This window comes from Echiichthys vipera, assembly GCF_963691815.1.
Source record: "Echiichthys vipera genome assembly, chromosome: 9".
NCBI classification, from domain to species: domain Eukaryota; kingdom Metazoa; phylum Chordata; class Actinopteri; order Perciformes; family Trachinidae; genus Echiichthys; species Echiichthys vipera.
In genome coordinates this window covers 5,448,880-5,470,401 of record NC_139834.1, presented here as the reverse complement: position 1 = coordinate 5,470,401, position 21,522 = coordinate 5,448,880, and the positions used below count along the sequence as shown (strand labels likewise).

Sequence of the window (21,522 nt, the reverse complement as noted above, 5' to 3'; positions counted from 1 at the left end):
CGTCCGAATAGGGCTTTGGACAGTAGACTGAATCTCAAGACATTTGAGGACGTCATCTTGGGCTTTGGACCTTTTATAGAGCAAACAGCTAATTGACCGACTAATCCCGATTCAAAATAATTGTTGGTTGCAGCCCCCAGTGGTAGGGTTCGAGGGTTAGGGCTCAGGTTTCAGGGCTGTTTTCTCAGACACTGACTAACCTATGATTCAAGTCGCTGTTGTGAACCGAATGGAATGTCATCAGCGGCATCACAATGCTGTATTCCCAACGCTTTTACAGTAGTGAAACTGTAGCACCTTTGTTCTGTGTGAAGGTGTGAGCTCTCATTCCCCCACATCACCCCTCACCCCTCCTCCAATTTCAGAGCCACAGGACTAACCGGCAGGTCTCTCAGACACAGAAGCGATGGAGGCCAGGCTGTGTGTGTGGGTCCTGTATGTGGTTACATGACAAACATGTCTATCTGTGGTGGTACACACACACACACACACACACACACACACACACACACACACACACACACACACACACACACACACACACACACACACACACACACACACACACACACACACACACACAATAAAGAGGACATCATCTTTTCTGAAATCAGACAGAGGTCATGACCAAAGAATGGCTTCAAACAACGATTATTTTCATTGCCGTTTAATCGTTCGATTATTTTCTGGATTAATCGATTAGTTGTTTGGTCTATAATGTGTCAGAAAATGGTGAAAAATGCGGATCAGTGTTTCCCAAAGCCCAAAAGGACTTCCTAAAAAATAGAGACGGAAAGAAACCCCAAAATATTCAGGTTTAAAGGCTCAATGTTACACTAGATAAGCATACAGATACCAACGGAGCCCTCTGTCCGTACTCTGCGTACATTTCGTCCCTATTTCTGCACGTATCCTGCAAGTTTGCGGATGCGGGAATACTGAAAGTTGCGCCCGTCGTCAATTTCTCTCATCTGTAAAAACAATCGATTCTCCGTCCACACTCTGCGATGTATTTAGCGGTCTTTTCAAACTTTATTGGAGTAACTTTTGAATCTGAGCGATGCCCTCTAGAGGATGTTTTGCTCAACGTCCATTCCAACGTAGAGGACGCATGAAAGCATGAGGGCAGCTGATCTATTTCCGCATGGAATGGGAGCAGAAATGAGCCTTAAGAAGCTGGAAACATGGAGTTTTGACACTTTTTTTCTTAACAAATGACTCAAACAATTGAACCCATTATCAAAATAGTTGCCGATTGATTTAATAGTTGACAACTTATCGATTATTTGTTGCAGCTCTAGACAACAGCAAGCAAGCTGTTGGTGAGAAGGATGACTCAAGCAGCTGTCTTGCTCTCCTGTTTTTCTGTCTGTCTCTCTCCCCTTCTGTTTTTCTGGACCGAGGAGTGGCAATGGCACGGAACGTGTTGGTGGAGCCAAGTGCCTGGCAGTCCACCAGGTTGTAAAAATTCAATAAGTGGAGTAACGGGACTCTAAGGAATCTTTTTTACTCTTTCTCATGTGGTTGGAGGTTTTCACAGCTGGGGTGCTGCTGGGCTGCAGTGGTTTCTTTTTCTCTCCATTGTTTTTTTTTTTTTTTATAAGTTCTAGCTCCACCATTAGTCTTTTTAGATCCACAGTGCGGTCTTCAGTGTGAGGGTTTGAGCGGGTGATAATACTCGCACTGATAAGGCCTGTCAAGTTTTGATTGAAGTGTAGACGCTGAGGACGGGGGAAGGGTGTGGGACAAATGGCAACAGTGGCTGCTTCCTGGAAGGCAGAGAAAGTTTGTGCAGCAACAAGAGAAAGAAAGAGAAAGTGTGGCAGAGGAAATTTAGTAAAGGGATAGAAGAGGTTAGACATCTTTTAGTAGCAGGATTAATATGAGGTCAGATTATGCTTTAAAAAAAAAAAGAATTTTAAAGAAGAATTTTGCCAAGGCATCAAAGTACACATTACTCAAATACTTGGAGTTGGGCTTCATGATATTGGAAAAAGATCTGACAATAAAATGTGTTTTTCCTGCAATATATATTGTGTTATGTAAAAAAGGAATACAGGAATCTTCACTCTCTCGAACTTTGTGTTCTTGTAAACAATTAAATCATAAACACATTGGTAGAAGATATTATCTTTTGCCAGTGCAATAAAAAAAGCTGTCTATGTAGTAGGGATGAACGTGAGTGATCGATTTCTTGAGGAGTCCTGGTTTTCAAATTACCTTGACTGGTAAACAACGGCACTCAGGTTTTTTGTGTGACCCGGGACACAAACACCTTTGATATTTGGAGCCGACTCTTCGCCTCACCATCAGAGAGAAGTTGTCTGACCTACATGATGGTGTTGCTGTGCAAGGCCCAGACGATACGGAGGGGAAAACCTCACCATCAGAGAGAAGTTGTCTGACCTACAGGATGGTGGAGGTACGGATACGGAGGGGAAAGCAGTGATGTTCAGGGCCGTAAGGTCGAGGCACTGGACACCGTCTTCAGGGAGGACTAGTTTGAAAATATGGATTGTGTCTGTGGCAGCAGCGGCTGATCCCTGCCACCTCTGTGCCAGAGGAGCGCCTGTTCTCCACAGCAGGACCGATCATTAACACAATGAGAACAGGAATTGAATTAGGTTTTCATAAGGAAACAGTGTTTTGAAGGTGTGGTTGTAAAAATCCATCCTTAAAGAGGAACTGTGACTGCTGAGAATCAGCATTAGGTGTTGTGTAGGCTGTGTTGCTGTGCATCGTTATTCCTGCAGGAAGATGAGTTGAGTCTAGAAGGAGATTGGGAAAAACAAGTACTCGATTTGGCCCTCGAGGAATTTATGTGGTCCCTCGATCTTCGGAATTAGCTCCTTGTGCCCATCCCTACTATATAGCTATTCTATTTTTTTTGTTTTTGTCTTGTTCTCATCTTGTTTCATTTTCATCACTTAGTCACTTCCTTCCTTCGTTTTATTCGATTCTTGAGCTGCTTGGAACAAAAAAAAGTTAACATCGTATTTCAAATTAAAGGTGATGACACAGCGAAAACATCAGAACCACTAAGAACATGGTAAACGAGACCACGTTTCAAGACAGGGCGGGGTGGAAGCTGCACCGTAGATTTGAATGCCGACATGAGGACAGTCACGCTGGGATTATGTCCCTCCCTGAGGAGAGAGAAGCTGGGCATCCAAGGCACCGGGAAGTGGCGAGGTCTGGGCCAATCCGAGCCTTTCCTAGCCAAGCTCACTAACCCACTGCTGCTTCAGAACTTAACGCAAAGTTCCCTTTCTGCTCAGGTGTTAAGCTACGTGCTATCTTCATCGATGTTCAGTAAGTTAAAATGTGTTGTGGATGTAACTGGTCAGAACTTGAAGGTCAGTCCGGTCTTAAAAGGTTTTAAATTGAACCTCAGGATTTCTGCATATAGCAATAATATTAGAAATGATTACTCTTGTCTCTCCTCTCTTCTCTCTCCTCTCTCCTCTGCTCTCTCTTGTCTCTCCTCTCTTGTCTCCTCTCTCTTGTCTCTCCTCTCTCTTGTCTCTCCTCTCTTGTCTCCTCTCTCTTGTCTCTCCTCTCCTCTCTTGTCTCTCCTCTTTTGTCTCTCCTCTCCTCTCTTGTCTCTCCTCTCTTGTCTCTTCTCTCCTCTCTCTTGTCTCTCCTCTCTTGTCTCTTCTCTCCTCTCTCTTGTCTCTCCTCTCCTCTCTCTTGTCTCTCTTCTCCTCTATTGTCTCTCCTCTCTTGTCTCTCCTCTTCTCTCTCCCCTCCTCCCTCTTGTCTCTCCTCTCTTGTCTCTCTCTTGTCTCTCCTCTCCTCTCTTGTCTCTCTTCTCCTCTCTTGTCTCTCCTCACCTGTCTCTTGTCTCTCTTCTCCTCTCTCTTGTCTCTCCTCTCCTCTCTCTTGTCTCTCCTCTCCTCTCTCTTGTCTCTCCTCTCTTGTCTCTCCTCTCTTGTCTCTCCTCTCCTCTCTCTTGTCTCTCCTCTCTTGTCTCTCCTCTCTTGTCTCTCCCCTCTTGTCTCTCCTCTCCTCTCTCTTGTCTCTCCTCTCTTGTCTCTCCTCTCTTGTCTCTTGTCTCTCCTCTCTCTTGTCTCTCCCCTCTTCTCTCTTGTCTCTCCTCTCTTGTCTCTCCTCTCTTGTCTCTCCCCTCTTGTCTCTTCTCTCTCCTCTCTTGTCTCTCTTTTCCGATCTTGTCTCTGCTCTCTTGTCCTCTCCTCCACCTCCTCCTTTTCCTCTTATTACATCTACATATTATTTGTCATACCCATAAGCTGTTAACAACGTTTTCAGGGGTATGGAAATATTTTTCCCCTTTTTTCCCCCCTCACATGGCGGTGCAACAGATATTTCCAGTCTTGGTAGTTTCCTGTGATTTACGGATCCATCGTTCGGTTGCCACAGATGAATTACACCTCTCTGGCTGCTCTGCTGTTTGTTTCACCCTACATCACCTCCGCGGAACATTTGGTCAAAACAGGGAAATAGTTTACACACGTTGCTGTTTTGTGGATAAGAGCTGTTCCGGATAATAGCTGTCCTTGCTGATTGTTAAAGCGCGGGGTGACGGAAAAAAATTGCTGCAAGATAAATGACTTTTCTGAATGGTATGCTTTTGATGAGGCAGTTCTGAGAAGAGCAAAGCCGCAGAATGCACAGTGCACAATGGTGATGGTAGCGACTTGTCTGCAGCTAAGTCTTCCCCTTTGTGAACTGCTTACATTACAGTAGGGGTGGTGGGGCACTCCTGTTTAGATAGGTGGGTATCTGATCCTAGATTTCTACCCACTATCATCACACCTACTTTGCCAAATATTCCACCCTCTTGCTTCTACTCTAACTACTCAAGTGTTTATCTCTTTTATAACCTTCTATTTATATTTCTTGTCATCAAATATTGCACATTTGCATCATTATTTCTTGGTTTAGCCTTGAAGCCGCTCTGATAAAGTTAATATTAGATTAAATTTTTCCCTTCCAGGGAGGTAACTGTTTTCACTCCTCCATTTTTTTTGATTATCCTTTATTTTTTGCTACGCTCTTTGTTCCTTTTCAACTTTTTAATCATTCATCTGAAGGCCGTTTGTTCGTGGTAATGAATTGTCTCCCCTTGTTGGCTCTGTTTTTTTCCGTAAAGACTTTAACTGGCAGCTTGATATGTGATGAAAGAGGATTTGTCATTAGGCAAAATGTAAACATAAACTTTTGATGCCTGCCAGCAAATAACCTCAATCTATTAAATCTCCAAAATAGCAACACCAATTGAAAGAAAGGTTTATCTCTCAGCAGTGTGATGACACTCTGTGTTAATTTAGGATCTATTTAGTAACCAAAAACCTAATTACCTACTGCCAAGGAGGTTATGTTTTTGGTTTGGGTTCAGCGGGATCGCGCAAATGGCAAAAATCCTAACAAAGATTATGTGAGTCAATATTGAGATCATGATCATTTAAAGTGCTTACTCAATTACTTTGGAAACATTGCATTTATTAAAGGGAAAAAATATTTTTAACTGTTTCTTTAACTTTAAATATAATGAAACTGAGAAAATAAATATGTTATATTTAGTGTATGGTGTAAACATGTGTTTTTCTAGCCTTTTACCACCAGGTGAAGTCTGTGAGCGAGGATTACAAGCAGTAAGTGAACAGACAGACTTCAGAGAAGTAAACATGTTGGTTTGTCTTCAGAGTTGTAGTCCGTAAGATTTACATCCAGTTAATGATCTGTTCCTATCTATCAAAGAGTGAGTTAAAACAATGGTAATTTATCACATGACCCTCTAATGGAAGCCATTGGGTTTTTTTAAAGGTTTTTTTCAGCAGTTTTTTAAGCCTTTATTATATAGAACAGACAGGAAATGGGGTGAGAGAGAGAGATGGGGAGACAGGTTGGAGTCGAACCCATGGCCGCTGTCTGAAGGACCTTCAGCCTCTTTACATGGGACGGCTGCTCTAACCACAGTGCCACCGGCCGCCCCGGAAGCGCTCTCTCTGAGTGTCTGTGGCGCTGTTCCCGCGTTAAAATCAAATGTGCCGCACAGTTAGTGGCGCTTTTTACGTTGTTCCCCTTCTCTCTTCAGACCTCCTGTCAGTGTGGGGCATGTGAAGGCATCACGCCGCATCACTGCAGGTGAGAGCTGCAGATCTACTGATGTCATACAGTCGACACTGTTCGGTTTCAAAAGGAACTCTGAGAAATGAAGAAACAACATATCTCAATTCTTACGGCTGTACTTTAAATACGTCTCATAAATAAAGTCACGACATGTGAAACCAGCGTCCAGTCCCAGCGTCCGCCTGTGCAACATATTTTACTCACAAGCGAAAGCGCACAGCTGTGAAGGAAAGTGTGCATTGGATTTATAACGCAATAACCGTTTTATTTCGATTATCTTGTTGTCATAGTTGCAGAGGCCAAAATTGTAATTGAAAATAAAATGTGATTAATTGAGCAGCCCTAAGTGCAGTCAACTGCATTACGGAGAAACTACTGGCCTGATGATCAGGAAACTATCAGGAAGGGTGTAGGCTGGGCCAAAGAAGAATCACAGGGTGGATACACAAATTATTTTTCAATTTTCAATAACATTGCAAGAAAATGCACGGTGGAGGTCTGTGAGTGCCCTTCTAGTATAAAAAAATAAACGGGAATTAAGAGCAGAAGGTCAAATATATTTATATACAGCTACCAGGGTTATTTATTTGTATTATTTTTACCTTATTTATTATTATAGCATTGATATGAAAGTTGCAAACTTAACCGTGAAGATATTCTTTTCTACAGAGGAAAGCTAATAATATTGATGACGTGACATTAAACAAACTAAAAACTGCCGTTTGGATCCTGAGCTCCTCTGACAACTGCAGCCATTGACAGTGTTCATAACGATTTGATTGATCTGTGGGCTTTAGTTATCAAGGCTTTTGTTTAACACCAATAAATGAAACGCTCCTTTTACAAGTGATCTGACTCCTTGATTTGTGTACGATTACCTCACCAAGCATAAATTGAGGGATTTATGTTCTCTGCATTTGTCTGGACTGTCAGCTGAAGGTGTCTTAGGCAAACATGTTTGATAAAAATCCACATGCCACTCTGCTGTACTGTTTTTCTTCAGAGGAGACATTTGGCTGGCTTTTCATTGCGTACGTGCAGCTCAGTGCAAGTACGAACCTCCAGTCCTCTGGCTCCTGTTGTCACAGGAGTCGCTGTGCCTACAAACTTAATCCCCTACGGACAGCACCCGAGTCTGCACTTATCAGTTTTCCCAGGTGTACCAGCGCTTCTCCCCCCTGCAGCCCATATCACACATTCACTCCTGTCACCTCTCTCCCCCATGAAAAGATTAAAACTCTTCAAGATGTATGCATCTTGCCCTCTGACACATTTTTTTGTGCTGCAGAGGTGCATAAAAGTCATATTCACATTACTATAGATATTATTATAGTTACTGGAAGTGTATCTTGTCTCTGTCTTTGTGTCTGTCTTTGTCTCTCTCCGTCCATCTGTGTGTCTTTTCTCTCATTCTCTCTCCTTTTCTTCCTCCTCAACCGGTGCAGACAGATGTCCGTCCTCCACAGAGCTGGGTCTGTCTGACGTTCCTGTCTGTTATAGGGAAGGTTTTCGTTGCCACCGTACTCTACGGGGGAATTGTTGGGTCTATGTAAATCTTAAATAAGTCATAGAGTGTGGTCTTTACCTACTCTGTAAAGTGTCCTGAGATAACTTTTGTTATGATTTGGCACTATAAATAAAATTTAATTGGATTGAATAAAACTTTGCTCCACACATCAGCGTCCTCTCCAGAGCATCTCCTTTAATAACCGTCATCGCTCCGTTCCTCGTTGTACCTTTTCCAACTGCCAGAGCCAGCTGTAGTACCAACGCCCCTCTAAGGTTGCCTGCTTCCTTCCTTCCTTTCACTGGGAACAATAGTCAAGACTCCCAACATGACACTGGTCTTGGATGAAAGTTCACGACTTTCCCATTAAGTCGTTATGGTTGCAGCCTCCCAGGCCTCGCAGTGCCACTGTTGCGGTGGCCCCCAGTTCTCTCAACTGAGCAGCGTGAGAACAGAGGAAATTATGAATAACTTGATCCAAGGAGTGTCAATGAACTGACTTGTGAGTGGAGGCTGGCTGGCTGGTTGTGGCCGAGGAAACCTGCGTCACACATGACCGGAGCAAAGCCTGATTTTTATAGTCAACTCCACAAGAATCCCACCGGGACTGAAAGATGAGCGTCAGATTTCACCACCGTAACACTAGATGCGTGTATTGTACACGATCAGGTTGTATCAGTCAGTGTGTTTACATTCTTTCATTTACTTTGTGATATCAAGTGACGATACATGCATGCTTAAATAACAAGAGTTGTATTTGGCGTTATAGGAGAACACCACTGTGCAATTACGGTGATTACGGCAATCCTCTTTAACTGAAGCTCTGCAGTGTAATGACTTTGCTAGATGTGTGTTACTGAACAGGAGAAGACTACTGAGACTCGACACAAGAGGCGACCGCTTGTTAAAAATCAACAATGGCAGCTCCTAAAGAGGTTAGCATAGATGCTGCAATAGCATCAATTTGATCAGAACTTTTTTCTTCATTGAAAGAAGAGAACGACCCTGAAGGCTTTTCCAGATGGAAAAGATGTTTTCTTTCTTCTCGTGGTTGACTTTGGTGAGAGTTTGATAGACAGCTAGTTCATCCAATCACCTGCCAGGTATGTTTTTGAAAGAGCCTGCCCTTTCCCAAACAGTTTCTAATGAGCCTTAAAATGAGTAACCTGTTTGTGTCACAGAAGCATCTGTCACTTATTTTCAGGCACATACTTGTTTTTGGTTTTTTTTGTCTACTAGAACATGATTACATGCTTCGATGTTTAAAAAAAAGCATTATTTGACAGTTTCTCGCCGCCTCTGCTCGGGACTGTCTGTATTGGAGTATGGCCGCACTGTCTACGGTCAAAAAATCACCAATAAAGGCTTCTATACCATAATCTACTCATCCGGACATGTTCCAGCACAAATGTGATCCAAAATGGGGAGAAAGTACCGACATCAACAACCAAGGTTCTAGTTGTTCTTGAAGTTAGCATGTAGCTACATGTAGCGGGGGAATGACTGTAACTAAGTATAGCAGCATGTTGTACCGTGACAAATCAACAATAAAATCTGACAAAGCAAAAGCTACACAATCAGACATGATCCAACAAGAATGTGATCCAAAATAGAGGACAAATTAACAACATTGGGAACTAAAGCCGTTTTCACATATATGAACCCTGGAAAATGTCAGGACAATCAGACATATCATCTCTGCTTGGCTCACTGTGCACCAGGAGTCGTGCATGCGGGATGGATAACGTGTGATGCACAGGCCTACCAATAGAGTTACATTATTCCACTGATCTACAGGTTAACAAAATAACACGCCAAAATAATCTGCAATGCACCAACAAAGACAGAAAAGAAGCAGTCTTCTTATTTAATGGGTTAATCCCGCTGCTGATATAATGATGGGCATTCCCACATACTGACCACATCATGAGCTGAGCTAAATATGGCCCTCTGAGACTTTATTAGCAGGTCAAAGTATTTATTAAGGTGTGGTCTCTAAACAATAGTGTTGACTCTTAGAGGATAAAACACCTTCCTCTTTTTCTTGAATAGTGCACTTGTTTCAACATAAATACTAGTTTGGCATCATTAAGTATAAAAAAATCTGAATGCATTATTCTTTGTCTTGCCATCTTTCCTGGTGCTAATTACGTCTTACCCCCAAGAGCAAAATGGTTTTCCGAAGGTGGCAACCTTCTTGTATAACTTTTACGGCTCCATCCAAATAAATCAGCAGCGGTTGCATGACATGCTGGCATTGGAGCTGCATGTTAATCGGGGCAACATCTTCCCAGCAGTGGTAATGTTGATAATAAATGGAGAGTATTAAAAGGTGATGAAAAGCTCCACATGGCCAGTGAGTGATGAGGTGTCAGTGAAGGTCAACAATGTTGGTCCTTGGTTCTCACAGGTTTCGGGAAAAAAAGGGGACGATTGATTGATTGATTAAACCTGCAGAGTGACTGCGCGCGTCTATTGTTTTTTAGGGCGTTGTTTTGTGAAACAACTTGTGGTGGTTGCGTAGTATTGAAATGTTATTGCCAGTGTGTCATACCAAATCAACTGTTGGAACATAAAGGTAGTCACTTGCTGTCTCGCAGAATTTTAAACACAGTGTTGCTGCAGGTAGATAGTGTTGCCGTGAGGCATGCTGCATGCATCCAGGCAAATACCATCTTGTCTTCTAACAGTAAATACTTGTTCACCTTACTCCACCTCACTTACTGTGTCGGTGCTATGGTAATTACAGGTTATGTTTTGATTTTTGCGTATTGTTTTGGTGCTAAGTGCCTCTTTTGAACTTCCTAACCCAAGTTAAACAAGGTCAGTCCCTCAGCAAAGCAATTCTGATAACACGATATTTTATGACAGGCCCGAACAGGAAAGTTGTTAGAGCCTTGTAAATAGATTTGTTTTGAATGTACTATTTTAAAAAAATAACACAAAAATTGTTGCAAATATAGAATTTGAGTCGTCAGCCTGTCGTTTGAGTTGAGTCTGAACATGTGAGCAATTATGCTGTTTTGTCAGGACTTTTAATGAATAAGTGGTGCTGTAAGCGTTGTAGTGGCTTTTGTTTAGGTTATTTATAACTCAAAATAACGAGTGAATGTAGTGAGTTTCATAATGATATAAACAAAGTCATGACATTGTTTAAGTAGAGTAATTTGAACACTTAAGCACTAATAGATGCATTCAGTACAAACATCGGTTTGCTGCTAGCTCGTTAAAAAAGCAGCAATGACAGAGTGTGCTGTGGCATTATGAGGGTGGTTTTCAGTCCATCAGGGTAACCATCCTGGTCGCCTTATGCACACAAAAAAGTGACTGATGGACAAGTCAGATTTAGGCTGGAGGGCATTCAACCCAAGTAACAGATTAGTTAGAGCGGGGAATCACTGCTGACAAGGCCAGCTCATATATTTTCCAAATTAAAGTGGAATATTGGACCTAGAATAATTCACATTTTAAAGTCTGTATTTTTGTTTTTCGTAAGCACATGAGTTGGTAGGATTTATTTTGAGAGAAGAAATAACAGTGAAGAAGAAATGTGCACGGGCTGGAGATGAAACAGAAGTGAAAACCAAACCGAAATGCACAAAGAAGCAAACCCCAAGAGAAAAAAAGATGTAATGAAAAGAATGAAAATATAAATGCAATAAAAAAAAACAAAAGTAGCTGAGTAATATGGACTCAACAGCTGTTGCATGATGTCTAATCAGATCACAGATTGAATGACAAGTGGGAACCACAGAATAAAGAAGAGGTCTCCTAATTTCAGTTTCACCTTTCTAGAAGTTCCCCCATTAGGTGTGACAGGAAATTGGCAGGGACCTCTCTCTGGGCGTTACATCTGTTTCCCAGGCAGCGGCTCAACAAAACACGGCCTTGCACACCACCATTACCATTCTCAGCACTCACAGAATTATAGGAGTGAGAGAGAGAAAGAGGGAGATTGTCAGCTATCTCAGTGAGGCATGCTTTGCTCAAGGCTACGTGTCTCTTGTTTCTGCCCTCTAGTCTCTCTCCTCCTTCCATTACTCAGCAGCAAGAAGCGAATAAAAAGGTGTGGCTGAATGCTCATCACACCGAAACTCTTTTCTTTGTCTCTATAAATAATTTTTTTTGTCCAGGCATAGCCCGTTTTCTCCCGCCACATAGCCGGTTCATAACTGGTCATAAACAATAGAGCCTTTTGACGTTCTTCGAATCTGTCTGATGATTCGGCATCGGCCGTCACTAGTGACAGTAGGGTTTTCAAAAAAACGTAAAATAATCAACCGGAAAAAAATTGTATCGGATAAGATACCAACTCGCAAAAATATCGATACTTTTGCTGTCAACAGTGCATCCTCTGCCTCCTCCAGTTGACGCGTAACATCACTCAGCAGCTCTACAGACAAAACAAGACAGAAGCGACAGCTCGTCTCTGAGCACATGAGTGCCACTGAATGCATTTGATAATTTTATTAACAATGTTGGCATGAAACCACATTTCAAGTACAATACATACAACACAATATACACAGAAAGTGCAAACATTTCATTTTAAACTTGGTATCTTTCTATGTCATATCTATATCCTTTTTCTATCTATCTACGTATCTATATTTCTATCCATCTATCTCCAATACACACAACAACATACACATAGAAATAATTTCAAGCTTGGGATTTCTATCCATCTATCCATCCACTTTCCTTAGGTTCTCCTGATGACTTTGGGCACTTTCATGGTCCTTTACTGCCTCAACTTAAAAATTACTGGTTCCCACCGCTAAACTAAGTCGCTCCGTCCAGGAGGAATAACAATAATTAAAGTGAACGAAATAAATCAAAGTCACTCCGACTAGGAGGAAAAAACAATGGGAAAAAAGAGCATTCAAAAAAAGTTAAACTTACTATGAGCAACAGGGAATACAAACACCTGAGCGAGGATACTAAGACTTCTATGACTAGAACAAGGCTGTGACAAAGTGCTGGAAACATTCGACGTAAAGTACGAAATAATCTGGCAACGGTAACATAAGCAAACTATCTCCTCTTTCAGTCGATTTTTCTGCTTCGTTTCTGTTCATTCTTCTTCTTCCTTGTGATTTCTTTTGGATGCTCCGTTTGTTTCCATGGTTTCTCACGGTGGGTTCACTGCTGCAAACTGCGCACAGCCAATGGCCTTATGAAACGTCATTACGTAGCATTACGGCACAGCGTTTATGGGAAATGTAGGAAGTACCGCAACAGGGATAAATGGCCAATACCAGAGCCTTGTATCATGCATGTAATGCCTCATATTGTACATCACCTGCCAAACTGGCTAGTAAGTTATTTTTAACACCGCATTTGGCGGGTTGGCAGGTGTTAATTTAGAACCCTGAATACAACCAAAATGTCTGCCTAGTACAAACTGTACTGAACGGACCTGCAGTCTGGACACGGACGCTGTCAGTCATTGTCTTAAACCCGCCCCACATGAGATAAACAGTTGCGATTGGTCCGTTCAATGTCCAGCAGCTGGAAATCTGTTTGTATAGGGGAGGGGACGGCAGCTCTTTTAATTACAAACTGTTTGACCGTACAAAAATTTAACTGACAAACTACAAAGTACAAACTTCACTGATCTGCTTCACTTGAATGGTGTAAATGGGAAATTATTTCTTAGAGGTCTACCAGAATTATCATTGTGTGTCACAAATAGGCCTTGACCACAGATTACAATTTCAAAGGCAGTATTTCTGCAGCTGGAATTATGTAACTGTAGACACAGGCTTTAGTTTAATGATCCTGTAAGGAAACTAACTTGGTATCTCTGTACTGTTCTTCGTGTGGTGTGATCACTGATGTCTGCCTGCTCCTTCATTTTTTATAAGAAAATAATAATGTCAGACTTAAGTTTAGCTCCTGTTGGATGCTATTAAAATGTTTTTCCCATTATGTTGAGTTTTTGACCCCAGAGGTGTTACCTGTGGAGCAGTGTTTTGTGGTTATCTCTAGATAGTAACCCAAGGTTTGTGAAAGCCTCGGGAGGTGGTTAAGGTGATTACCGGTGGTCTGGAAGCGAGTCTTGTGAGAGTTTTTGCAAATCTCTTTCCTGCTTTGTTTATCATTTATGTAATATTTTGAGCATTTTCTCATGCCTTTTATTTAGAAACCCCGGTTGAAAAGACCAGGAAAATCACAGGAATTGATTAATTATGTTAATAATGTCAATTAGCAACCTAGAATTAAATCTAGATCCCAAGCTTGCTGTGCATTCTTTAATGTTTTTAAGGAATTAATACCTGGAAAATATGTTTAATAAACAAATAAATACAAATTACGGCTCAATGTGATTGTTTAAAGCCACTGTGTGTACAAGATTGCTGGATTATTACTGAATATAAGAACTACAATAATTATTATTATCATATTATTATTCTTATTAATAAAGATAGTCTGACTTGTTGCTGCTCATGGGGGAGTCTTTGGGTCTATGTAAGTGATAGAGTGTGATCTTGACCTACTCTATGTAAAGTGACTTGAGATAACTTTTGTTATGCTTTGGCACTATAAATAAAATTTAATTTAATTTTAGTTAAACCTATTCTGAAACCCAGAATCTGAAATGGAACTTTTTAAACTCAGTTTTCATTTCTGAGTTATTTTCAGTTTGACGCATCGCTAAGCAACAGAAAGGGAAAATGTTAATAACTTAATTGAGACACACTTGACTTTTTTTATGTAGATGTTGAAAAGCTTTTCCCACCAGGTGTGTCCTTCAAGTGGCCTGCTAGTGAAACACACAAAGGCTTAATACAGAAGTAATGTTGTCCACCCCCACCTTGTCTGTCAAGCTAGCCTTTCAAACTGGGGGCGTATTCTTCTCTGTGCACACACTCACACATTCACACATTCACACACATGGCATGGAAACTCTGCTCAGCCTAAAGGCTTTGTGGTTGCCTAGCTGCCCACCTACTCACCTGTACGCGCCCATCTTCACCTGTTTAGATGCTTAAGACCGAAATAGACTTGAAAGCAATTGTATTATCAACTGGTACTTTACATGCAGCTCAAGTGGCTGTTGATACTTGTCACCGTGGGCGGTTCAGTAAGGGTTTCGCTGGGTTTGGAAGTGTCAATCTGTCATGGTGCCCACTCACTTAGGACACAGTTGCAAAAGCTATAGCTGCGTGGTTAAGTCGCCTCTGGAATAACATTGGGCCAAGGATCCTGCCCAAGCTTGATCTGCTGCGTCTTCAGTCTTTTGTCTCCATTTCAACTTTCCCACTTACGAAAGACTTACATCACGGCCGGCCCTTTGGTGCCAGGTCGCCTGACTGACAAATAAAGTAAACAGAGAAAGTCAGAAAACAAGAGCAGTTACTGGGTTCAGTGTTCCCCTGGGTTGACTGCTTTGGCCTGGCGGATGGTCGTGGGTGGTCGTCTAATCAGAATTAGATTTTGATGGCGGAATATCAGAGTTTATGAGCGGGCAGCCCTTTTATTTTAAGTTTTAAACGGCAAGCAGATTTATCCAATCAGGTGTGTTCTATGATAGGGTACATCACCTACTCTGGAAACAGCCAGTTCCATCGAGCGGCCAGTTAAGTCGTCGATGTCTGTGGTGGAAATGATACCGTTCAGACAACAGCTAGTGAGTGGGGCGCACTAGTTCACTGGGAGGGGAGGCGGAGGGACGATTAATAGACCCAACGCTGCCACTGGCCACCGGCCTGCTCTTCGTCTGATTTTCTGTACCAGTTGAAGCATTAAAGTGCGGTGAACTTATCAAGATAGCTAACTAAATAGCAGGCAGCTAACCTTGCCTAGACGTGGTGGTGATCTAAAGGAGACACTTCTCAGACAAGAAGCCTTTTGGATCACAGAACTTCAAACTTTTGGGACCAACTTTGGTCTTAATGATGAGTTAGACTTGAGTGTATGTTTGTTTTTTTACCTATTAATCATTACATGATTGAAACCTAAATGTGATTTCTGTAAAGAGTGAAGGTCAGTCTGTATTTATTATGTATTTTCCCCTGTGTATATAGGATGTTGGTGAGAATAATATTTGGATTTGATTCTTCTTTGTATGTGTCAAGCGAGTTTCTCTCCCCGTTTCTAATGATGTAACTTCTTACAACCACACACACATGCGATGAGCTGACTGCACGAGTGCGCTTAATTTTTAAAAGGAAGTCACACAACACAAGTGAAACACTGGGTCCTGATGAAGGTCAATAGACCGAAACGTTGACCAAAGACTAAATGAAAGAGATTCAAGTGAGTGCGGGATAAAATTTTGATTTTTTTTTTATGCTTGCTAGTTCCGCCATGATTTAATGCTACACCTGCTACAGAAAATGATCCGAACAATCACTTATCCCGCAATAACCATGTGCTTTCTGCATGTGACAGGAGTGAAGAGCTGGACTGAAGGTCATTTTTTGACATTGGAATCTTCTATTGAGGTTTTCAAATAAAGCTTTGAATATATAAAAAAAGCTTTTGAGTATATAAAAAAAAAAGGCTGTACAATTATAGGGTAAACAGAGCTTTACTGTGAAACTTAAGGGTGTGTTCACACCGCCTGCTTTTGGCGCGAATTGTGTGGTGCAGTTATATCTAAAGTCAATGAAAAGACATGAATTTGTGGCGGCAATTTATGGCAAACTCGCACAACGCAATTTCAATTCAATTTTATTTACTGTGCCAAATCATAACAAAAGTTATCTCAGGACACTTTACAGAGTAGTTATAGACCACACTTATTTGTGATTTACATAGACCCAACAATTCCCCCTTTGAGCACAGTGGCAACGAAAACCTTCCCTTTAACAGACCCAGCTCTGTGGAGGACGGACATCTGTCTTGACCGCAAAGTAAAGAGAATTTAAATGGCCAGTGTGAATACAACAAAAGACTGAGATATACTTCAACAAACTAAGGATGCACTAATATTTGGTGCCAGGGAAACAAAGAAATCTTCATTATTATACATACAAAAATAGCTCAACCGGTTTCAACAAGGCAAATATCATCCAATACTGATGTTCAGCTGTTAAATCCCTAAAACAAACTATTGTCTGAATGTCAACAAATTATGCATTATTTTATTTATTTTATATTTAAGTGTGTGCTCACACTTCCAAAATATATCATTGTCTGTTATATCCATTCATAAACGTAAAAACTGTCAAAAAAAGACGCTTGTCAGTATCAAAGTAAAGGTATATTTAAATAGATATATATTTATGTGGTAAATACTGGTTCGAAAACACTGTATTTACTGACTCCATAGCAACAGCAGGTCAGAGTAGCCACAATGTCATTGGCACCATGAATATCTGTACCAAATTTCATGGCAAAACATACAATGGTTGTCAAATCATTTTACTAAAATCCATGTCAACTTCATGTTGGCGCTGGAAGAAAAGTCAGGATCACCAAAGTCAAAGTCAATGCATAGTTTTTGATTAATTTCAATGTGGACCACCTTGGCGGGTCGATAACACGCGGCTATCCCTATAAACTGGCCGTGGTGGCTAATAATGAAGGGAGAGCTTGAGAGAGACGTTCAAAACCTACCTATATTTACTCACCTCCGAACATCTGGCCAATCCCTGTGTGAAGTTAACCTGACTTTTACCAGATGAATTTCGTTCCACTTTGCTTCTGCCTTGACTTTGCCTAGCTACACTCAACAGTCTGGGATCGCTCCATAGGAAAGTAATTTCAGGTGGTCGAGCCATTCAGGACCGCCGGACAGGGTTTTATAGATGTGACGCAGCAGAGAAGCGACTGTTGTGATTCAGACAACAATGGCAGCTCACATCGAGGAAGCAGGCGTCAACACAGATGCTGCTGTTTCATCCGTGTTTCCAATCTAGAGAATCGCTCTTCTTTAGAAGAACACAGAGAACGGCTCTGAAGGCTTTTGTTGGTGGAAACCATGTCGCCTGTTCGGTTTTGGTTTTCCCTGCGTTGCTCTGATCAGCGTCACGGGTTGGTTTCGATATGAGCGGTTGAAGTAGCACGTCAATAAAGATGACAGACAAGTGGTTTACCCAATCATATGCAAGGATTTTTGATAAGGCCCAGCCTCCTCAAATCACTTTCCTATGGAGAGTGAAGCAAGGCAGAACCAAATTAATCTGGCGACAGTCAGGTTAGAGTGAAGTGGGTTTGCTTCTTAGATTGTTGTTGGAAAGTAATAAAAACGGTCAGACGCTGTGTTTTCAATCCCGATGTTGGGAAGGTGTTAGGGGGTGGGGGTTTTTAGATGATCCGACAATTGCTTCGGTTGAGGCGCGTTCGCTCCTTCAGCGCAGACGTTGAGCAACAACATGTTATTATCCTGTGATCGTAATTATCTGTCTAGGGGTGAATGAACTTTATGATGGAAAAAGACCTTAACGTGTTTGTTTAATTAGCCCCCTTGTTTTTTTCTTAACATGTTAACCCCCCCCCCCCCCCCCCCCCCATCCTTCTCTCTCTCCCCCTTCTGTTTATCTCCCCCACTCAGCTCTTGGAGTATGTTGGCAAAGGAAAGAGCATCATGGACGTAGGTTTGGCCCAGGCCCGCCAGCCACTCACCACCCGCTGCCACTACTATGAAGTAGAGATCGTTGATGCTGGGGAGAAGTGCTACATTGCCCTGGGCCTGGCAAGAAGGGTGAGCTTTCTAAGGAAATAACAACTTTTGACAACCACACACACACACACACACACACACACACACACACACACACACACACACACACACAGTTTTTTTGCACTTGGCCCTTTTACCCATTTTTTCCACACTGTGATACATTAGGCAGCTCAATGACCTCAAGGGACGTGGACTGCAGGAATAAGCCTCCCTTTTGCCGACTCTTCCATTCCATGATGGAAAACTTTGACAAAAACCTGAATGAAGGAATACGGTGGATAATTAGCATGTGCAAAATGTTCCTCAGGCTGAGGCTGGGGAATGTTGTAAACTCATCCTTATGGAGGAGACGCAGCGCTCTTGTCATTTTAAAGACCTCCTCTAATGAAAATCAAACTTTAACCTTGTTTACATGTCTATATGTTGTTTTTTTAAATGCTGGAAGACAAACCATAAGTAAAATGAGTAGTCAACGGCTAAGAAACCAATCCTGTCAACTTGCGGCTGGGGCATTCCATATCATAAGCGCAACTACGGCGAAAACAAGGGGTATCGGAGCGGAAGCAAGGTGAAGCTATGTATATGTATTTTGCTAAGTTTCACTTTTTTAAAATATATATTGTTACAAAACAGTTAAGTCAAGGGTTTCAAAGCTATGGCTCTTATCGCTGGTCCAGATTGAAAGCAAGCAAAAACACACATAAGGACTGCTTGATGTTAGCTTATTAGCATTGCCTCTCGTAGCTTAGTAGTTAGCCATGTCGTGTTAAGTTCTTTATTCTATTATAATTATTGTTCTATTGTTTTTGGATCCTCGGAAACAATCACGTGGATGTCTGCAGCAATAACGTCTTTTACTAGCCACACCTCCACCAACTCTCCAATGAAAACAGCCCACAAAGAAAAGTAAACGAAGAAGAAAATAGAGGAACCTCTAACTAACAATATACGGTATACTGTACTTCCGTAATGACAACCGGATCACGCTTTAACATCGTAGCAGGTATTGTTTACCAATGCTATGTCAGCCACTGCCAGTTACAAGCTAACAGAAACAAATCACTCTTCATCTAAGTTTCCTATACAGGTGAAAACAGACTGTGCGCTTAACTTGCGAGGTGACAACGAAGCTCTGCACCGCGTTCTTCATGCGCACTGGTCAACCTATCCTCATAAGTGTTTCCACTAGGGTAAAATTGCAAAAAGTTGCTGGGCACGCCATCACAAATGTCCTTTCACTCACCGTGTTTCCATTACAAAAAAGGCCCCAAGAGGATTTAAGAGACTCCTGACATGACGCATCACTCTGAATGGGTTTCAATCCGTTCTTTCTCCAAAAAATACACAATAGTTGCAGTTCGATATAAGGTGGTCCGTATGATTCACAACGTCAACTTGTGAACAAATAACATAAAATAAACTCCACCTTAAAAATTCAAGTCTGTAAAAGTGTGTTGACAGACAGGCTGTCATCCCGCTTGCAGGACGGTGTGCAAAGAAGCGCTTGCACAGATGAATGTCTGCACTGCGTTCTTCTACATTGCTGGATAAAAGTGTCTACTTCGTCGTGTTGTTGAGGTGTCAAGTACTACCACACATCACATCCCGCTGAGCGTTACATCCAATCAGCAGACAGGCTTTTTTCAGGGGAGAAAAAAAGGCAACAAATAACCGGGCAAATGGCCACTTGAGCAACTCACTTGCAAATTAGGGGCGTTTTGGCAAGGTAGACCCGTCTCATTACGGGTGAACGACCACAATGGAAGCATACCTATACACACACTGCTCTTTCACCCAACAACCTAGTAAGCAGCGGTGGTGGGCAGATCCAGAGTTTCTCAATGAGGAAGAGCAGATGATTTGAACTCTTTTACAGGTAAAACCATGTTAAACAAAACAAGTTTGAAAAAAAAGTTTACATACTTAAAAAAATGTGTCTAGAGGGGGACTTTAGGACTGTATGTCTGGGTGTATGGAGAAAAGATGAGTGGTTTACCTAATAAAGCCATTTTTAGAGGACATGGACATTGTGAACTAGACTCTACTAGTAGTAAACATAGTGGTACTGTCGAAAGCATTATTTTCTTTCCCATTATCGAGCAGCTCAGCCGTTCTCTTTGGTTCTAATAGCCTACTTTTGGGTAGATGAAACACCTCTAAGAGGAAAACACAATTAGAGAAATTTTAACACCTCTCACTTGAGCCCTTATTTCTTTTTCCAAAGAATGCACATGCGGTTCCCATTTCAGCATTAGCACTGCAGCTCTGCAAGTGACTATTACCATGTTTAACCGCTTTGAAGAAAAATACGCATTAGGAGATGCAGAGAATGAATACAAGTGTTAATATATACAGACATTTTAATACGCAGCTGCAAGGATGTAAAGTATAAACAGTAATAGCTCAGGATCTTGCATGGCTGTGTTGAATATTCCTCATTAAGCTCAAAAAGGGCACAATTCAACTTCTATACATTTCTGCTTTCTGATGGATGGATTCTGTCATGAAACACATTTGCATTACATGTTTTACCTAATATTATTCTATATCTTTGACAGTATTGGGTTCATGATTTGAGTTTTTAGTCCCTGTAAATTTAGCCTCCAAAGTGTTATGAATGTGAAATATGAGTGACTGCCAAAGCAAAGGCCTGTGGTGAGCTGCCAGCACTGTCTCTCCCAGGGTCAAAGCACTGCTCCTTTTTTAATAACAAAAAATAAAAGATGAAACTTGTACAACATCTCTCAAGGTCTCTAAGGCAATTCATATAAAACAGGGGCAGAGGATGCAGGAATGCACAGGTCAAAATTACACTGAGACAAAGAGCCATAGATGCATTCGGAGAGGAGAGGAAGATGCACTGTATGTGTAATTTTTGTCCTCTACCCAAGCTATTTAATCTTGAATATTTGTAACTATTCGGTCTTGCAAAGTCGTTCATGTCTACCACCTGACATAAGACATCTTCATAGGTACACTGCTTGCCAAACCACACGAGAGGCAACTTTCTGTAAAAGGATAAACTTCGTGGAAACAGCTTCTGGGTGGGCGTTTCCCTTGGCCACAGTTGACTGAAATCAGAGAGCCTGTTTTGCCAGAAGACACGCAGTCAATATCCACGCTGCATTACTGACAGGAGCACTTCGTATTGCATTTAAAATATTCCCTATTTCAACAAACCCACAAAACGTAGGTCATTTGCAACATTAAACATTTCAGAGAACTTTTTTGTTGTTGTCTTAGGGCGCACTCACACTGTCCTTCTGTACCGGGCCAAAACCGTTTTTTC

The 21,522-nt window shown here is 41.6% G+C and overlaps 1 protein-coding gene across 1 annotated transcript in view; it reads left to right on the top strand.

Annotated features, from left to right (window-relative positions):
• The window catches only part of spryd3 (SPRY domain containing 3), a 69,630-nt gene that overhangs the window by 14,153 nt on the left and 33,955 nt on the right, over window positions 1-21,522 (top strand). The window contains 1 exon segment of the mRNA XM_083920398.1: window positions 18,105-18,254. Within this exon segment, the coding sequence (XP_083776524.1) occupies window positions 18,105-18,254 (150 nt within the window).